General features: G+C 46.1%; 4 protein-coding genes across 5 annotated transcripts; 3 read left to right on the forward strand and 1 right to left on the reverse strand.

Moving 5' to 3' along the window:
* Positions 1 to 6,572: 6,572 nt before the first annotated feature.
* LOC112896754 (small nuclear ribonucleoprotein E-like) lies at positions 6,573 to 10,674 on the forward strand. The gene is made up of 6 exons (XM_025964881.1): positions 6,573 to 6,789; positions 6,904 to 6,930; positions 7,027 to 7,089; positions 9,995 to 10,073; positions 10,177 to 10,222; positions 10,316 to 10,674. The coding sequence occupies exons 1-6, from the start codon at positions 6,748 to 6,750 to the stop codon at positions 10,323 to 10,325; spliced, it is 267 nt and encodes an 88-aa protein (XP_025820666.1). The 5' UTR covers positions 6,573 to 6,747; the 3' UTR covers positions 10,326 to 10,674.
* A 34-nt stretch (positions 10,675 to 10,708) lies between these two features.
* Positions 10,709 to 11,781, reverse strand: LOC112896753. Its single transcript, XM_025964880.1, has 2 exons — positions 11,641 to 11,781; positions 10,709 to 11,545 (listed from the first exon to the last, which is right to left on the reverse strand). The coding sequence occupies exon 2, from the start codon at positions 11,487 to 11,489 to the stop codon at positions 10,851 to 10,853; it is 639 nt and encodes a 212-aa protein (XP_025820665.1). The 5' UTR covers positions 11,490 to 11,545; positions 11,641 to 11,781; the 3' UTR covers positions 10,709 to 10,850.
* On the forward strand, positions 11,759 to 14,541 carry LOC112896752 (uncharacterized protein At1g01500-like). Of its 2 annotated transcripts, XM_025964879.1 has the most exons (3): positions 11,759 to 12,293; positions 13,970 to 14,223; positions 14,280 to 14,541. In XM_025964879.1, exons 1-2 carry the CDS (start codon positions 11,790 to 11,792, stop codon positions 14,192 to 14,194), a joined length of 729 nt encoding a protein of 242 aa, XP_025820664.1. In that variant the 5' UTR covers positions 11,759 to 11,789; the 3' UTR covers positions 14,195 to 14,223; positions 14,280 to 14,541. The 2 variants fall into 2 exon arrangements, with proteins under 2 accessions (XP_025820664.1, XP_025820663.1); XM_025964878.1 differs by having other exon boundaries at positions 13,970 to 14,541.
* A 449-nt stretch (positions 14,542 to 14,990) lies between these two features.
* On the forward strand, positions 14,991 to 18,957 carry LOC112897292. Its single transcript, XM_025965566.1, has 9 exons — positions 14,991 to 15,194; positions 15,286 to 15,562; positions 15,652 to 15,753; positions 15,842 to 15,924; positions 16,030 to 16,146; positions 16,866 to 16,968; positions 17,051 to 17,735; positions 17,839 to 18,023; positions 18,123 to 18,957. The coding sequence occupies exons 1-9, from the start codon at positions 15,082 to 15,084 to the stop codon at positions 18,213 to 18,215; spliced, it is 1,758 nt and encodes a 585-aa protein (XP_025821351.1). The 5' UTR covers positions 14,991 to 15,081; the 3' UTR covers positions 18,216 to 18,957.
* Positions 18,958 to 19,127: the final 170 nt, after the last annotated feature.

Raw genomic sequence — 19,127 nt, forward strand, 5'->3', positions numbered from 1 at the left:
CAGTTAGCTATTGCTAGTATCGAAGTCGATTCTTACAATGGAGTCGAGTCGACGTACCAGGGAGAGATTGAGAGAATATATGTCGATGCTACCCTCTATGACTTGTGTTTTTCATCCACACTGAACCCAGATGGAGATTGACATGCAGCAGTGTCGTATATGCTTTTCTAGATGACAACAATAATAATCAATATAATCCATGTATGACCTAGATTATTAGATTCTAGCTAGGGTCCATGGTGGCTGAATCAATGTAGAAGCCTAGAAGGTTCCCCTGTTTTGCAAGCAAGAATGTAGGGTGTTATTATCAGCAAGCTGTTCCTCTACAGGGCTCCCTGTACGAGTGCCCTGATCACTCTCGCTCAGCTCGTCGCCATAGCAGCGCAGCTAGCAACAACAGTGCAGCGTGGGGCACCCATGCAAGCCCAGGATCAACAGTGAATAATGCAGCGCCCCTCATCAGACACGAGCTAGAATTGGATCGGAGGAGCACAGATTGGTCCATAGATCGATGGATCACCATGGCTACTACTACCTGCTTGTTCATTGAATAATTTAACGATGTCCTCGCCAAGAAGAAAAAAACTAATGATGAACTGAAACTGAATTATTCGGGGTATCTGTTTCTGGACCTAGCTAGCTAAGGGACACCATGAATTGACTTAACTCCTAAGGGGATGCTCGTAGGACAGCCCCTGCTACACACCAGAGAGGGGGGGGGGGGGGCGAGCGAGCGAGAGAGAGAGAGAGAGAGAGAGAGAGAGAGAGAGAGAGAGAGAGGATCAACAAGCTAATTTGAGGACTGCACTGCAAGAAAGGGCGACGTCTTAACCATCTCGGACTGGCTTAGCTTAACCAACTCTGTCGATCGATCGATCTAGAGAGAGAGAGAGAGAGAGAGAGAGAGAGAGTAAGAAAGAGAGTGAGGGCAAGCACGTGTTGCACTCAGATTCAGGAACACAAAGGCTCTACATAAATTGATTCGCTACAGTGTTAGGGAGACCAGTGTAGGGCCTTGCGCCGCCTGACGAGATGCTCCTTCCTCAAGCTATCCATGCAATCTCTCTCTGAGCTCATCATGCAGGTCGCCATCCCTGCTTTGACAAAAAGGCCCCCTCGCTCCCTGATTGCTACAGTGGCCCCTAGCTAGCTCAAACAATTAAGCTACTGCTGATGGTCCTCATTAACCATACATAACCCCCGGCCCCTTTATTTAGATTTTCTCCACTAGTAACTGTGTCACGCTGCATCCGCGCGTTGCTTGATTTGTTTTTCCTTTGAGGTCAAGGTAGTAGCTGCTAGATGACCAGTAAGGTTCACTTCCATTGTTCTCATTTGGAAACGTATCACACTACCACAGAGAACCAAGGATCATTTGGATCCGGTGGTGCACACTCGATCAGTAGTGATAGTCAAGCACTGCCACTTGTAGATAGGGGAAAAAAAGAAAAATTAACGCAAAAAAGGAAAGAAAACACAGTAGCTTGATGATGATGTGTGCCGTCGGCGGCGAGGCGCTCGATGACAAACTCAGTAGTGGATTTGGAGGATGCCAGTAGTAGCGTGGCTCCTTGACCAGCGGTGCTGTGGATTTCTAAGAACTTAAAGACGTGCCTAGGGTCAAGAAGGCCGGCAGCAGTGGATCTGGAGAATCGGAGCGAGTATGTTCCACCATAAGGAATCTAACCGACTGTTAATAAAGACCATTGCTATGAGCATTCCTCATGCAATGCATTGTGGATAAATATTAACTTTTGATACAGCAATGCATTGTGCTGCAGATCATATATAGTAGGAACTAAAATTGAGAAATGCTCTTTGTTACAGTATACTACAGTTAGGAAAACAGCCTATAAAAATTCAAAGAAGTCTCTCCATATTGTCATTCCTGATCTTGATTTGTTTGTTATTCACCCATGGACGGCGTGGATTGCTTGCTACACATCTAAGCAAAAATAGAAGAGGAAAGGGATATGGAAGCTAGCCTGAGATGCTCACATCACAGATGGTGAGTCATATGCCTCAATCAATCAGTCACAAATCACTCTGCTGCTGTGCCGTAGAAAAACGTTATTGCCACACCACAACCATAACTAACACTAAGCAATAATAATTAAACGTACGCCAGTACTTCGTGACAGTGACCCATGAACACACATCTCCATGAGCGTTTGTGCCCCTAATGCCATTGCATCTTTTCCTTGCTTTATACTAATATAGAGTCACTGAACCACTAATAACTATAGGCAGACAAATGGCATTCCAAGTATCTGAAGAAATACATTGGGAACAATAATCTAAATTTTAACTTAGAGTATCCAGCCAAAGAAGAACAGTTTCTTAAATTACTAATGCAAGAGCACCCTAAGCTAAACTGAAATCAACAGGGCTGCATGCTTGCATTGCCAGCTTTTTTTAGGTTGCCCGGCCTCAAGGTCCAGACTCTAGACAACCTCAATAAGCAGCAACTTGCTGTGTAGCCTACCTGTCATGCGTGCAAACTGCAAACACACATGCAGTTTCAAGTTAGTTGTTTTTGACCACATGCTTTGCTTCAGCTGTTAGAGGGCCCTTCTCACACATTTCTGGCATCCCAAATTGCCCATGCCATCCCTTTTAATTGCCGTTGGAGTCCATGGTTTACATATGGACATGAAGAATCGCTTTGTGTGTACTTCATCTATCTCGCTCAATTTTTTTTTGTTTTTTCAATTTGTTAGCGAACAACCTAGTAAAACTAACACGATTCTTGGCACCGATGCTTCACCAAACCGAGGAAACTCTTTGTCAGTTACTGGACAAAATTTCAGAAAGATGGTCCTTTTTTTTCAAATCCACCCAAGATTAACTAATAAATAACAGTGTAGAAAGTAACACTTTTGTTTTGCACCGCAAAATTGCTTTTTTTTTCTATTTCTACTTCAGCACTCACTCTTCAATTTGTTAGGGAACATCCTAGTAAACCAACACATTTCTTGGCAATGATGCTTCACCCAACCGCGCATGCAAACCTGTCGGTTATTGGCAAAGTATTTATAAAATTATTCAACTCCATCATAGGTTAAGTAATTTAATTGGAGAAATAACGATCAAGAAATCAACATTTTTGTTTCGCTCGAAATTACAGAAACTTCCAATGATCACCAAAAGCAATCAGGTCGAGAGTCCATCCAAGAGACAAGAGTAAGTAAACAGAACCTTTTTAAACACTTGTCCCTTTCATCTCTTCATTTTTACAGGAAAAACAGAGCCAAGCCTTCCAACAAGACAACAGTACAGACTTACATGGATTCAAAGGCACACCATGGGCGCAGCAAGTCAAGAACATGTAAGGCTCCTGTACTTATCGTTCAGTTAGTGAAAAGGCCTATAGATGCACGTATGATGTCTCTACTACCTGCATTTTTTTTTCTTCAGTGCAATTAATTTGCTCAAGTACTCTCTGTCTCTCTCTTCCTCTCATTAGCTCCTGATTAGTTATGGATATCTGCATCAGTCTCTACGTTCAGCATCATGAATCTCCCAGCAGAGGAATAACCAAGCATGCAAATTAATACTACCATCTCTTTCTCCCAAGTGTGTTCTGCAATGCAGCAAGTCGCAGACATACAGCAAGAAGACTGACAATTCAGTATGTAACGTGCGTACAAACAACTGAGCTCCAACCCATCAGCGTCACTGCTGAACTAACATGCACAGTGACCATCAAGGAACCGGCCGGCCGGGTCGGTCGGTCGATGGATCGCGTGCGAAGAGGCGTGGCGCGTGCGCTAACCGATCGACCGGCGCCGACGGCGAGACGGCGACCGGCCGGAGGCGCGGCGCATCTGCGTCAGGCCGACGGTGGCGACGTTGGAGGGGAGGTGCTAGTAGTACATGATTGAGGGGGAAAGGGCGAGCGAGCGAAGGGGACCGATAGATGTTGCTTTTGCTGGCCCCCTACATATCATGTTGTGGTTGGTGACCATTGCACTCTGTTAAGATCAAGATCAAGATCCCCTAATGATCATGCCAAGCTTGCAAAAAAATGCTGGAAATGCCTGGATCATTATTTATTGGGTAATTGTGCATGAAAGATTAAGATATTAGAGCATATTGGAAGGTGACCAGTGTTGTCTAGCTTGAAAGTTATTGGAATCTGTTTGTGCGTTTGAGTTTGTTCAGAGAACATGTCATGGTTGTTTTGCTTTGAGCAATGGCAATTAGGAGATGTCTTGTGCTTCTTGTCGGACAGAGATAGACAGGTTAATCGGAGTTGCTTAGAACTGGGTGCAGTTTTTTCTTTTTAGTTAGCTCGTGGATAGATTTCCGATTTGAACAAAGCTGTTTCCCCCGCCAAATTCTGGCAGAAGCAGCCTTGCAACCAATTGGTGCTCTCCTTTTTTTTCTTTATTTTTTTTAAAATGAACTATGCATGCTAATACTATGTATCAATAATCGCACAGGAATGTCCGCATGTTCAGTCTCACATTCTGTTGTCTATTAGCTACAGGATTACCATCCACAGTAAGCATGATGCATGAACTGAGCTAGTACATGCTCTGAAGCCTGGATAGTACCAACAGTTGCTGTATTGGAACTCTCACACCTAGCAGAAAAAGAAGATTCATGGACACGGATTGGATGACCCTGTAAGATCACTGCGACTTTGCATTCAGTGAGGTCATCAGAGAATCTTGCTTTTGTCTAGCTGCGACATCGATCAGAAGGTCACTGCGATCCTGCTCAAATCCCAATCCTTCGATCGTACTAATGAGATGATGCGAAGCTTATGGTTGCCGAGATGTGTGAAGGGGACGTCTCCTGCGTACACTTTGCTAGCTCCTTGGTCTGCACCATCACCACCTACGCATTTCACGGTCTGATTCATTCGTTTGAGAGGTTTCACTCTCAACCTCTATCCATCGTCGACATCATTTCAGAAAAAAAAAATCCATCGTCGACATGCCATTTTCCGGCAGCAACCACTGAAACCTGTTCAAGGGGCCCATGCAGTAGACTAAATCATCTAGTCGCTGACATGTGGACCTCAGTGTCATGTATTATATGATGGATTGACTACTTATCTCTCCTTTTTCTAAGGAGTACCTTTTTGAACTCTTGTTGTTTTTGTTTTACAAATCTTTATCTATTTCTAAAGCATATAACGTTTTCATCTTAATTTTTTATTTGGTCCAACTTCTATCATCATCATGTGAGCCTTGGTCACTCTCATATGCGAGTCGGACCAGCCCTTTATCCACGACTCAATCACGTAGATCCCTGCAAATTAACGCACGGATCTATACGTATCCGATACTTATACGATCTTTGCCCCTAGCAACACACGGATATATTTGCCTAGTTATTTTTAAACTCTCTTTACGGAATCAACAACATGCTCACATAGAATTTTGTTTGTCGTTGATGCCTCTAATGCACACTAATTGTAAAAGAAACTACCACAAAAAGCATAAATAATAACTACAATGGCAATATCTTGCAAGGCTGCCAATATATATATATGGTTACGTAAATAAATGTTTGGTCTACATTGAAACAAAATGCAAAAGAATGTGCTGGGAAAAGCCATATTGTTATCCCATATGAATTTATTAGTCCAGTGAAAAGAAACGCATACAAAAGAAGACACTTAATGAATCATGATTTTAGAACATACTCCCTCCATCCTTTAAGCCATTCTAACAATTCTAAGATATATTAAGAGAGAATAAAAGGCACATGTACTCTCCGAGAGCTAGTTATTTACCAGCTATAATTAAAGTTGTTCCTAAGATTAAGCTAGGGAGGAAGGAATAGAAAAGGTAATGCGGCTAAGAGATAAGAAAAACTAAATGGTTTCTTTTAATTCTTATCCAAAAATCCTAGAATAGTATAAATTTTGAACCGTTCAATGCCTTATATTTTAGGACGAGGAGTACTGTGCTATGGGAGATACTAGTAATAACTAAGTACTTGTTGAAAGTGCAAAGGTTTTTGCATATTTGGAGAGAAGGAGGAGGAACAGTAACAAAACCAATCAAATTATTTTATTGGCTTGCTTAGCTCACTTACTATGTGCATATTTTTTTAGTAAATTAGTTTCTTGGTCCTAACAAAAGTTTGGTTTAGTTTCTTGGCCTCTTTTTTTCGATTGAACTTGCTTATTTGGCCTAAAAATAATTTTGTTCTGGTTCTTGGCTCTTCCGTTAGTTTGACAAGCTAACATGTCTAAAAGAGTCCTTTCATGTTAGCTTGTCAAACTAACGGAAGAGCTAAGAATTTAAAAGAGGCTAAGAAACTAAGCCAAACTTTTATTAGGGCTAAGAAACCAATTTACTTTCTTTTAGAGAGGGGGAAGAAACAGAATAGAAAATGTCAAGGATATCTCAACTCAACCTCGGCCCATGTTTCGCAAAAGAAAAAGCTCAATCCGCTCCCATTAGTTTCCGTATCGGAGCCCACCTAAAGGCCCTTCCAGTTTCCCAGCCTGTCCAGGCCCATCGGTACAGCCCAAATCAGGCGCGAAATCGGCACCGTTCGATCCAGTGACACGAATCTTGAGGCAAGCGTCCCACCCCCGCCGCCCCGCCCGCCGCCATCGCGTCGAACAGGATAGAGAGACAAAAGCCTCCTCCCTTCCTCGCCGCCTCGCCCGCTCGCAGTCGCAGGTCCAGCTAGGGTTTGGTCTCCCCGCCCCGCCGTGCGCGCGCCTCGCCTCCAGACGCTCCGAGGAGGGGAAGGGAAGCTCCCGCCGCAGCATCAGCCATGGCGTCCACCAAGGTCCAGCGTATCATGACTCAGCCCATCGTAAGCCGCCTCCCTCTACCCTCTGCTCCTGCTTGCTCTTCTGGTATCTTGCCGTTCCTTATGGTTTTGCTTTCTCTTGGCTGTGGTGGCTGGTGGATCCCTCGTTCTTGGCAGAACCTCATCTTCCGGTTCCTCCAAAGTGTAAGTGGATTGGAAATTTTCTCTTTTGTTTCCGACCGTATTTGTGTTTGGGTGTTCTGAGAATTTAAGTTGATTTGGTTTGTGAATTCCTTGCAGAAAGCGCGCATCCAGATCTGGCTGTTCGAGCAGAAGGATCTTCGGATTGAGGGTCGCATCATTGTGAGTTCCTTGACCGGTTCCTTCTTTTCGCAATTGCTAAATTAAGCACTAATGGCCCTTTGCTTGCATAGATATCTGGTAGCGGTGGTATAGTTGCACCGGTGATTATGGATTATATTCTGTAGTTGTAGCGGGGAGAGTTGTTCCTGTGGCCCTTAAATAATGCAATTAGAACAATCAGCTATTTGCTTTTATCCCGATGAAGTTGGCATAGAGCAAGTGGTAGAGCTTTTTTTTTTTAAAAAAAAATTCGTGTAACCTTAGTCAAATCTCTTCCGCCCATATACTCATAGAGATGTGCTCTAGCCTCTGAGCATGATGCGGACTTTTGAAGGGTCTCAACTCTGGAGCTAATTGGGCATACACAGTCAAGTTAATGGTTGGTTTCAACTTCTAGGTAGAATGATTAGGTTTTAATAAGTGAATTATACCAGTAAGAACATGGAACAACAACCTTGGTTTGTGTACATGTGATTGTTTTGCCCCAATATTATGCTGAGAATTTAGGCCTTCCCTACTATAATGGCAGTTACACTCTGATTCATATATTTATCCTTTTTTGTTCAGTCATAACTGGAATCAATCCAGATCTTGGTTATGGGCACCAGGGGACCGATGACAATACTATATGAAAGGGTTAATTGGATACATACCATTACAATTTTCGAAGTTCTGAGATCTACCATTACAATTCACCTATTCTGAAATTTGCTATTATAATTCTTCGTCTACCTGATCCTTGCCATTTTATACGCCTTCTGGGTGCCTAGGCCCACTGTCAGGCCACTATACGCGTACGCATCTTCCGTATGGACCCCTGCTGCTTCTCTCTCCACTCGCTGACATGTGGACCCCACAAGTCAGCTTCTCCTTCAACCTCCAGCCATCCTTTCTTCCCCGAAAGCCTTGGCTGCCAACCCCAGCACGAGCTCGAACAGCAGGGTGTCGACGGCCACCGCAACACCGCCGCGAGGGGGCCGCCTCCCCGCGGCCGCAAGTCTGCTCACCGCTGCTTCCGCACGCGTTCGCCGCCTTCTTGCATGTCTGCACGCGCCTGAGCTCACCACGGCCGGCCGCCCTCAGCCTCTCCGCGGCCGCGTGCTACTCATGCCAGAGGAGCTCGGCACCGTGCAACGGCCAGCCACCCGCTAGTGCGTGGTGGTTTGGAAGTAGATCAAGGATGAGTGGCTGCCTGCTCTGATTTGGAGATGGGGGAGCTGCTGCTTGCTTCTCGATTGGAGTAGAGAGGAAGGCTTGGCCTCCATAGGTTGTTTGCTTGGTGGATCGGATTTGGAGGAACTAGGGAGGCAGGACCTGGCGGGGGACCTCGCAGCGCTGCTGGCACGGCGGGATGCTGCAGGTACCACCAGCCGCCATTGGAGCCGCTCGAGCTCCGCCCAATGCTGACGAGCACCTTCGGCCGTCCCTCGTCGCCTTTTGACCCCCAAAACGGATCCCCAGTGAGCTCCTCAACCCGTCCGCCCTTTTCCCTACTCGATTGCTCACCGCACCGCCGGGAACGAGGCGCCGCCGCGCCAGCCGGGCCGCCGTCGAGGCGTGCTCGTCGCTGGCCGCCGCTGCGTGGCCCTGTGCCTTGGCCTCCCCCTGGTGCGAAGGTCATGGGTCTGCCCGGCCCCGCCGCTGATGGGAGCCGCGCACGACGAGCTCCGGGCCGGAGAGGGGGACGAACGCGGCGTTGCCCGCTGGAGCTACACGAGCACGGCAGCGGCGGTGGGATAGGAGGTGAGCTGGGGGCTGGCCACCAGCGACAGCAGGGCAGGGCTCCGTCGAGCAGTCGAGGCATGGTCGAGACCGGCTGCTGCGTGGTGGAGGATGGCTGGAGGTTGAAGGAGAAGCTGACTTGTGGGGCCCACATGTCAGCGAGTGGAGGAAGAGAGAAGCAGCAGGGGTGTTTTGGTCGATACGGAAGATGCGTACACATACAGTGGCCTGACAGTGGGCTTAGGCACCCAGAAGACGTATAAAATGGCAAGGATCAGGTAGATGAAGAATGTGCTCAATGAGGCATTGCTGGCTTCATTTTCTTTAAGAGTATTTCTGAAACATGATTTACAGAATGCCTTCATTTAGGAATTGCTGGATTCACTTTCTTAGTATGGAACACTGTGAGTGATTGAGTATACATTTGTTTTTGATTTGCTTGTGTTGACTCATGAGACTGGAAAATAAAGGATGGGTGACGAGTGACAATAAAAAATCACTTACATACTTTTGGTTAATCTTTTGGAGTTCGTAGAGAAAATTTCCATAGCAATGGGTGATGGGTCAATCACCTTAGGTAGCATGCTTTTTTAGTTTATCGTGATTTCAACAATCATTAATGTTGTCCTATATATGTAAACGATGTAATATACTCGTAAAATTATGCTGTCAAGAATTTTCTCCAGGCACATGACCTTTCCTTTTCAAGTAACAGCTTTTGTTTCTTAATTTTTGTTCAGCACTTCTTCTGCGTTGCTCTATGATCTGATGAATGCATGATTTTGATAATCACATCCTAGTTACCTATTGCTAACTCAGATGTGTTTATCTTACCAGTGGTGTTTTTAACTAATTGGAGCTCTAGGCCTTTAAAAATGTTTATTTCATTTAAAAAACATGGGCCAGTTCTTGGTTGTGGCATAATGTTTAGGAGTTAATATTGTGTCTGTATGTTTCCCCAAGGAATTATTGACCGCTAAAGGCCATGTGGTATTATAATTTAGGAGCTGGCCATCCATACTGTCATGTTATTCTTGTGCTCCCTATGGCCATCCGTACAAGCAAATTAGTTCATTTTTTAACTGAATGACTTGTCCTAAACGCCATAAATATATGACGTTTGTGTGCATTTCTACTTAGTAATAACCTGACGTTTCTTACACTTGTTTTTGTACACATGCAGGGATTCGATGAGTACATGAACTTGGTCCTTGATGATGCTGAGGAAATCAATGTTAAGAAGAACACTAGGAAATCATTGGGTTAGTAAATTATCAGTTGAAAAGTTTTTCTCTTCTGCCACATGAATGGATGCCAGTATTTCATTGTTATGGTCTAATATGTTTGGCTTGAAATGATTTGCAGGTCGGATACTTCTGAAAGGTGACAACATAACTTTGATGATGAACACGTAAGTGAACAAAGCCAGTGTTAGTTTTCTGTTCTGACGGCTGTAATTTCGGGCGACAAGCCTCCTAAACTATTCTGTTTACAAATTTTGCAGTGGCAAGTGAAGGTGGATGATGTTTGACGCCTAGTATTTCCGTGAGGCATCTGTAATCCATCCAGATTGAAATGTAGAATGTCATTGTGCGCGAGATATGTACTCCATCCAGACTGAGAATGTAGCATGTCGTTATGACTACCTGAGGTTAACTCTTCTGTGAGCTACTGCTAGATGTGATAATGAGCTGCTCACTAGTGCTCTGAAGATCAACATGACGTGTGTGCGCTTTATGGTTCTCATCGTCAGATTTACCTAAATTTATGTTGTTCAGCTTAATGTGCCGAAAGATATGCACACGCAGTTTACGATAGTCTTTGCAAGTTTATTGGTTGTTGAATGGTCTGAAACTTTGAATTGATTGTTCATTTGCATTTTTTTTTTGAAAGTGTCTTGTGGTCATGTTCATCGGGATTCAAATATCAAAATGGAATCTTGTAGCATTACAAATCATGGAGAGGAATCTCAGATAGAAATACATGATCTTTCTGCTAGTCTGATTTTGGGATTGGAATGTGTGATTTACATTAGGGTGTCAGAGGAAGAACCACTTGCTCTTGGTCTTGCTCTTGGCCATCTCCTTCCTCTTCCTCGCCATCTCCAGCTGCAACCTCTCGTCGTCGTCATCCTCGCTACTCACGCTGCTCTTATCATCCTTCTCTTCCTCCGCCTCGGCGCGCTTGGCCTTGTCGCCGGCGCCGGCGCCCGCCGTGGCGACGTCGAGCCGCGCGGCGTCCATGGCCCACCGCATCACCTTGTCCACCTCATCCTCCTCGTCCTCCGACGATTCCCCTCCCAGGTCCTCCAGCCTCACCCTCGCCTCCTTCTCCGGCCCCGCCGCCCCCTTCAGCGCCGCGAACCGCGCCTCCAGCTCGTCCATCCCGCTAGCAGCTGCAGGAGCAGCAGCTCCAGCTCCGGCTGGCTTCGGCTTCGGCGCCGCCGCGCGGGACTTGAGCGCGTCGAAGCGGCGGGCGAGGTCGTCCTCCAGGGGATCGGGCAACGCCGCCGCGGCGCCGTCGAGCGGAACGCTCGGGGCTGAGGCGGATGCGGAGGAGACGAGGTGGGAGTTGGCCTGGAGCTTCAGCAGCACGGCGTCCTGCGCCGCCCGGAGCAGCGCCTCCACCTCCGCCTCCTCGCCGCTGGGCCCCGCCGCCTTCCGGCCGCCGCCGCTCATCCTGGTGGATCGGATTCCGTGCTACTCGCTTTGCTCTCTCATCGAGTCATTTCCGCCTGCGCTCCAAGGCTAATCATCCCATTAGACGGCCCAGTTAAGGCCCATAGATCCAGGCCCAAGCCCAAGCCCAGTAATTAACAAATTAATTAACCTTGTCTTAATCATTTATTATTAAATAGTTAACCAACTTTTTAGTGGTCGCTTCTTCCACTTTGGTTAACCACCCGACTCCACCTGATAGCCATCCATGGCCGCGCAACCCTAGCGCCTCCCCCGCCAGGCCGCCACCTCGCCGCGCGCATGGACCACGCGCCGCCGCCGCCGGACCCCGGCAGCTGCCTTGAGGTCCGCCTCTTCTACGTGCGCCTCTCGCCGCACGGCGGCGCGGCCCCTCCCCCTCGCCTCGCGCTCGAGCTCCGCCCGGCCGCGGGCGGCGAGGCCATCCACCTCGCGCTCCGCCTCGACCGCCACGACGCCGCCTCCGGGGAGGCCACCTACGTCTCCACCGCGGCCGCGCGGCTGGCCCCGCCCGCCGCGGCCTTCGAGGTCGCCGACCACCGCGGCGCCGCGCTCCTCCGCGGCTCCCTCCGGCGGTGCTGCCCCGACGCCAAGGCCGCCGATTCCCCCGCCTGGGAAATCAATTGCGTCCCCGCCGCTGGGGCGGCCGCCTCGGCCTCGGCCTTCGAGGTATATGTTGCCGGGTGCTGCGCCGGCGAGCCCGCGGTGCTCACGCGCGCCCTGCGGCTCGCCACACCTGAGGAAGCTGCCGGTGGGTTGGTTCGCCGCCGGCCGGGGGCATTGACGGTGAGTTTTGCTCAAAGATCATTATTAGTTGCTCGATTTTACTGAGTGATATGGTTTTAAAGGGAAATAGCTTTGTTATTAAAACCAAGCATATACGTAGCAACAAAGTGGCCGTCTAACAATTTTATTTTGCATAGCTGTTGAATACTGTTGTTTGCTTGCGCTGACTATAGATGGCGAAAGATGGCATGCAATGACTTCGCTGTCACCCAGAAGTTCCAAATCTGTAGGTTGCCATTGTGTACCTGTCTATAGATTAGTGTCAAGTGAATATATTGGTGATGTGGAAATGGATAAACATTTTATTCATGTCGTGGTACAATGGTACTACTCATGTAGTAGGATTCTGATTGTGATTGCTTTGTTCACGCATTTCGTTTGAGGTGCAACTGGTAGTGCACGTTGTTGTCAATTGTACTACCACTGAGGTAGAAACATTTTTCTGTGGGTGTAATCCCGTAAACAAAACACAGATGTCACAATCTCATTGTCATTTTGTGAGTGTAATTGATTGGTGGCCTGGTGGGTATTAGTGTCTTCATCCCCAGTATTGGACTGATATGTTTGTTTGTTGGAAAATGTTTTTTGTACTGAAGTGAATGCACCTCCAGTCTTTTGTTTGGAAAAAGTGAAGTACGTATTTTACAAGTATTGAAATTTTATTATTTTCAAGTTTGTTAAGAATACCATTGCAAAAGAAAAGTTAGTAGAGTGCTGAAACACTTGTACATACTCAAGAAAAGAACATTACTTCTGCATTCCTTTCAATTTCAAACTAAATCTCACATGCATCTAGTTAGATTGCCCTTCGCAAAATAGTTTGTCTTGCTAGAAACATTGTAGGGCATCTGCTCTATCATTAATTCCTGCATTGGCTTGTTTTTCTCAGACGTGGTGAACCTGGAAGTGTCAGCAGAAAGTTACCATCTATCTTGCTATTCCATGTCATCCTTTAGACCTGTCAACCTTAAAAATCTATTTCAAGTTGCGCTATGATATCAGTTGACTTGAAACATTGTTAGCCTGGTGGCATGTGGCTGGCTAGCTGCTACAGCTATCCTCTAAAAGCTTCAATATGTGTATGCTTTTGCTGAGTCCAAAATATGTCAAGCAGTGTTACCTTAGTGTTGAAAGTATCAAGAAGCACTGTTTTTAATTACTTAACTAGTGATATATGCTGGTTTTCAAACAAAATATCATATCACAATTCTCAATGTTACCCCTTCACTATTGCTGTATAAGGGGAAACTGGTTGTTGTAGATTTAGTGCCTAGGGAGATCCAATAGTTTTTGTCTGGTTGTTGTCTCTTCACGAACCCAATCTCTATTGCCAATCTACCATTCCCCTTCCAATGTACCAATAAAAAACGCTAGGGAATGGACATTACCTTTTAGTCATAGGCATTGGGTATTACAGATATTTGGTTCTATCTTGCTATGCATTATGATTTTAGATATAAGGTGAAAAGACTCAAAAAAATATGACTAAATTAAAATTCTGACACTTTTTGTCCTGAATATTCCCCAATGTTTTTGGTTTGTTTTTGTGCCTCCGCCTTCAGCTGAAACAACATGCTTGTCAAAACTCATGCTCTTTATCACAACTATACACATTGTGAGTTTTTGACAATCAACCTCCTAAAATTTCTCTTGATCAATATGAGCTGCTTTGGCAGGCTGCAGGCAATGAAGGTGACAATGATATGAACACTAGCAGCATGCAATACCCCGAAGGTTGGTACTCCGATGACGATGATGGGCAGCTCTCATGGTTCAACGCTGGTGTTCGAGTCGGCGTGGGGATTGGGCTGGGGGTCTGTGTTGGTGTTGGCATCGGCGTCGGGCTCCTCATGCGCTCGTACCAAGCAACGACCAGAAGCTTGAAGAGGCGGTTCTTCTGACAGTTTCGCAACTGATACCACGGCCTCATATGGCCAGCAGACCTTTGCGTCCCACGGAGAAAGAACGCCGCTGTATAGTTCGTTCATGTGTTGTCTGTGTAGGAAGAAATGTGTTTCTGTGGTTGTGAAGTTTTGGAGTCCTGTACATCGCCCTCACTGCCGAGTTTATAAACTGTGAAGGTGCTCGTTGGACTTGTGAAGAAAATGGGTTTCAACTTCGAGCAGAGGGCAGCTGCGCGGGTTGCGACTCGCAACCTTCTTCGCAGCTGAGAATTTGTTAAATTCCTCCATGTACATACAAAGAAATGTGGACTTTAATCAAAACTTGTTGAAGGCAGGATTTCTTTCGTTTTTTCCTCTTTCCCTGAAAGGCCTATGCCTATTGGAGGTATGTAGGAATTATACACTTTATTAAATATCTTCTCTCGCATTTTAAAACATTTGCTGGCTTTTCTCATGCGCAAAAATCCTGTTTAAGGGTCAAAGTTTCAAGACTGAAATGGATGGCAACGGGCACTTGGGCCTTGTTTGGGTCAAAGTTTCAAGACTGAAATCTTGGCCGATTGGCCGTACTGTGAAAATTTTAGATTTTTGACGAAATTCATGCATACAAAGGACCGGGAGCTTGAGTTCCATCGGCTGCAGGATTAAATTTTAGATTAGTAGTTAGCATTTCTGGAAATACAATATAGCTAAAACGAAATGGGGAAAAGGGGAAGAGAGAGAGAAATGTAAAAGGAGTCCGTCCCGCCGCGAAATCATCCCCCCCTGCATTTTGAAACCGCGCGAAACGAGAGCGGGAAGGCCTTGTTTTCCCCCTCCCCCAAAAACCAACCACGAGAGGGAGGGGCCTGGCCAGCCGCTCCCCGTCGGATGCCGCCGCCGCCATGACCGCCGCCGCGTGGCCGGTCTGCACCATCTGCTACGAGGACCTCCGCCCGCTCTCCGACCAGCACCTCCACTGCCTGCCCGCCTGCGGCCACGTCTTCCACGCCCTCTGGTCCGTCTCCTCTCCTCCCCCTCCTCCGTTCCTTTTCGATCCAGCGATGGCTGGCTCACCCAGGTCTCTTCTTGATCCCCGACGCGCGCAGCCTGGAGCAATGGCTGGAGTACTGCCCGGGCGGCAAGAAGAAGCGCACCTGCCCCGTCTGCAAGCAGCCCTGCGGCGCCGCGCACCCGCCGACCCGCCTTTACTTCCAGTCCACCGGCGCGTGCCCGACTCAGGCCGACCCCACCTCGCAGGACGCCCCCGGGGGCCCCGACCCGGAGGCGCTCGCCACCGAGCTCGCCCGGCTGGAGCAGAAGGCGTCGTCCCTCGGCAGGGTGGTTGAGGAGCAGCGCGACGGCATCAAGAACCTCAACGCCGAGGCGAGCGCTACTAATGTCTTCTCCAGATCTGTGTCCTCGGTTGTGTTTCGCGTCAATTGCTGATGGGTTCTTGCTGTTTTTTGGGCCAGGTTGCCAGGTTGATGGCGAAGGCAGCCACGGCGGAGGCGATGCAGGAAGCCGCGAGGAAGGAGAAAGAGTGTGTCCAGATGCTGCTCAATGCGAGAACAGAGGTAATTGATTCTTCTGCTGGCGAGATTTGATGCCTCTGATTATTCATCCAGCCGTGGATTAGTGAATTACAGTCTCGCTTCATTGCAGGAGTTGTTGAGGAAGACATCAGAATGTGGTAGATTGCAGGAGAAGAGCCTTGCATTAGCCAAAGAGCTTGCGGCGCTGAAGCTGTATGTTTTTTGTACCTAAAAAATGCAATCACTTGCATGAAAATCAGCTTTGTCATTGCTTTTTTTATATTGAAAATGACTTTGTTTTTATGTCTTGTTTGTTAGGTCGTCTGACATGAACCTTCAGGAGGAGGAGATCCTTAAGTTGGCGTCACTTGGTAACCATGGGAACCTAGAGAATGCTGTTGATGTGTTAAAGAGATCGCTTGCTATTCGGAACAAGTATACTTATATTCTTGATTTCCTTATTTGGAAACAGTTTGTTCATGTTTAGTTGACAAGTTTGCATCAGTGAACTGAATCATGGGGACCATTCCTTTACTATACTAGTTACAGTAGGCCAAGCTAGAATTAGGATCATATACGGCCATTCGATCCACCAATGCACCATAGATTTTATCTGCCAATGTCTAGTTGTAGGCTCTTTACTCTTTTTTTTCCTCAGCTGATGTGTTCTGTATTGCCAACTGTAGCCACCATCTTCTGGAAGCATTAGGTTATCAACCTAAATATGGTTGTTTGAACAGTCAAACTGGAGTTGCATTTTTTGGAGTGGCTGTCCAGGTTTCTGCTTCAAATAGTTTAAATTGACCAGTCAAATCACTAATTATCACTTACCAGTATCTAGACGACAGACAGTAATGTTTCAGTTTGCCACCCACTCCAAAAAAGTTCTGTTCTGGATAAATTTCATAGCCATTGGAGAATGGACCAGCCATATTATTGTCAAATCACTGTAGGAACAAATTTCATTGCTTGTGGATGAATGACATTGTTTCCAACATGAAATAGATTCTTTTGTCGTTAGAATGCTGATGGTTTCACCGTACTAGATGTTGCTAGGAAAAAGACAAGATGTGCTGTTGAATATTAGCTTTCCCCTTTTCTTTTGGTCACAATTTGCTTGTTTGGAGCACCTTGAGTAATCATTCTTCCTTTAGGAGCTACAAAGAATTGATGATCCAATGCAATGTTCTTGGGAGATCAGAGTCTCGCATGCAGCAGAAGGTTGAGAAGGCCAAAGAGCTTGTAAAAAAGTTGAAGGTAAGCTCAGCCTCATATAAATTTAATGCTTTTAATTGACATAATTCTTGTGAATGACCTTTATGAGTGTGAACAAGAACAGGCAAGAGTACAGGAACTTGAGAAGGAATTAGAGGAAAAAGAAAATAGTTTGATAAGGGACTTGAGGCCTTCAAAGAAATTGAAAGCAGACCAAACAAAATCAGGGAATATCACAGCTAATGATGGCTTCCCTTGTCCAAGTGCTGGGAACAGAAATCAAACAACCAAGCTTGATGAAGTGATGCAGGATTCGTGCAACGACAAGCTTGACTTGAACCGGTTAAAACCTGAAGCTAAGAGTGATCTGAATTCTAATGGCAACTTTGAGAACAAGAATGCAGATGTGATAGAACTAGATGCTGATGATTCTGCTTTTGGAAATGAACACAAGACACAATTATCTGCCAGACCATTTGGGACTGATGATAACACTTTGGATTCCCAAAACAAGTCTAGTCTTTGTCAAAATGATAACAGACAGACCATGGCATTTGAATGCACAATCACACATGTAGCAAAAGAAGCATCCTTCCTCAAAAACAGAGAAGCAACTGGAAAATCAACCTCTCTGGAGAACCTTAGGGCTAAACTGCATATTCCTCAGGACACTCTTTTTGAGAGGACTAACATGACAACTTCAACATGGGAGAAAGAAACACTAACAATTGATGGCATCTCCAAACAAGCAACAAGGTTGACTTCTGGCACTGGACCTCAGCAGGTTCACAACTTTAATTCTCTCTCTGGTCAGTCCTTCGTTCTACTGAATAACTTGTTTATCAATCCATGCCCACCTGATCCTGCGTACTTAGCATACTTACAAAGCAACTTTGCTTCATCTACTATCAGATGATTTCCAATCACCTGGAGTTCCTGGCATGGATGGAGCAAGAAAAAGCATCGGCAAATGGTGCAAGAGCTCAACAGCTCCTGGATCTGCAGCTGCAAACCCGAACAGAGGTAGTCTGATTGCTGTGGGACCAGACGGTCGTGGAGGGAATGTCAAAATTCTGAGGGACCTTGGCCGATTCCAAGTCAGTTGAACAAGTTCTTTTCATGTTTGTCAGACAACAAAAACAACTCGATCTCTTACAATTAATTGTTCCCCTGCATTTTTTTTTGGTTCTCCACAGGATAGCAAGTCTCAAGCACTGTGGCCAAAGGCGCCGAAGGTTGGAAGCAAAGGTGGCCAATCTCAGATAGATCACTTCTTTGGCAAGAGATGATCCTACTGATCATTGCCTGTGATGCTTTCATCAGATTATGTGAAGTGCATCTATTGACATCCATCTGTACTTCTAAAGGATCCGCTACAGTTGCCCTGAATAACTGAATCCAAATTTTGCAATGGTAAAGTATCGGGGCCTAATGTTACAGAACCTGTACACAATCTATCCCACGCCAGAAATCTGAATTTACACCTTAGGTGTACCATCCAGGCATGTATTGTTTACCTCTCGTTTTGAAAATGTAGCAGTTCATTTGGTGCTTCAGCTGATCTAAATGTAAATTCATAGAGAGCTTCACCTTTGGTTAGCCTCAACTTTGTCTGGTTTCATTTCATCACATGACAGCTGGAATGAGTGAAGGGGAAAAAACACTAAAACAGTGTTGGGTACTGAGGGTTAGAAGAAGAGTTTGATGGTAGGTACTAGAAGGTGGTGTGGACTTGGGATCTCTGGAGAAGCTACACAGCAGCTTTGCAGAGTCCAATCAGGATGGCACCTTCTAGTTTATTTTATGTACCCAGTGTTGAGCTTCTGGAGCCACTGAAAAGGATGTTTAGTGGACAGCTACACCAGCTGCTGTCCTTTTCTTCAAAGGTGGGCACACAACACAACAAAATCCTCTTCTGGAAGTTGATCACTGGGATAGCACTCTCTTTGTGCTTTCTGGTTTCACAAAATTGCATTGAGCCAGTGGCTTCAAAACCTTGTAACCCTCTGAGCTGGAAGGCTATTTGTACAATTTGAGTCTTTCATCTTAGCACCAATTTCTTAAGATTAAAAAACCTCGCTTGTAGTCCATGAAGCGTTCGAGTAGGAAAAATATGATTTTGACCAATTTGTTTTCTTATAATACGTTCAGACTCTTTTGCATAACTCAAAAAAAGGTTATTAATGTCATTTCCGGAAAAA

The sequence above is a fragment of the Panicum hallii genome, chromosome 6 (genome assembly GCF_002211085.1).
Source record: "Panicum hallii strain FIL2 chromosome 6, PHallii_v3.1, whole genome shotgun sequence".
Taxonomy (NCBI): domain Eukaryota; kingdom Viridiplantae; phylum Streptophyta; class Magnoliopsida; order Poales; family Poaceae; genus Panicum; species Panicum hallii.

What these genes read in the sequence shown, in the direction of transcription:
- LOC112896753 (XM_025964880.1), bottom strand. Translation starts at nt 11,489, where the DNA reads ATGAGCGGCGGCGGCCGGAAGGCGGCGGGGCCCAGCGGCGAGGAGGCG.
- LOC112896752 (XM_025964878.1), top strand. Translation starts at nt 11,790, where the DNA reads ATGGACCACGCGCCGCCGCCGCCGGACCCCGGCAGCTGCCTTGAGGTC. An exon ending in GCCGGCCGGGGGCATTGACG is followed by an intron (nt 12,294 to 13,969) that starts GTGAGTTTTGCT and finishes CTGCTTTGGCAG; the next exon opens with GCTGCAGGCAATGAAGGTGA.
- LOC112897292 (XM_025965566.1), top strand. Translation starts at nt 15,082, where the DNA reads ATGACCGCCGCCGCGTGGCCGGTCTGCACCATCTGCTACGAGGACCTC. An exon ending in TGCTCAATGCGAGAACAGAG is followed by an intron (nt 15,754 to 15,841) that starts GTAATTGATTCT and finishes GCTTCATTGCAG; the next exon opens with GAGTTGTTGAGGAAGACATC. An exon ending in GGGACCTTGGCCGATTCCAA is followed by an intron (nt 18,024 to 18,122) that starts GTCAGTTGAACA and finishes GGTTCTCCACAG; the next exon opens with GATAGCAAGTCTCAAGCACT.
- LOC112896754 (XM_025964881.1), top strand. Translation starts at nt 6,748, where the DNA reads ATGGCGTCCACCAAGGTCCAGCGTATCATGACTCAGCCCATC. An exon ending in GTATCATGACTCAGCCCATC is followed by an intron (nt 6,790 to 6,903) that starts GTAAGCCGCCTC and finishes CGTTCTTGGCAG; the next exon opens with AACCTCATCTTCCGGTTCCT. An exon ending in GGATTGAGGGTCGCATCATT is followed by an intron (nt 7,090 to 9,994) that starts GTGAGTTCCTTG and finishes GTACACATGCAG; the next exon opens with GGATTCGATGAGTACATGAA.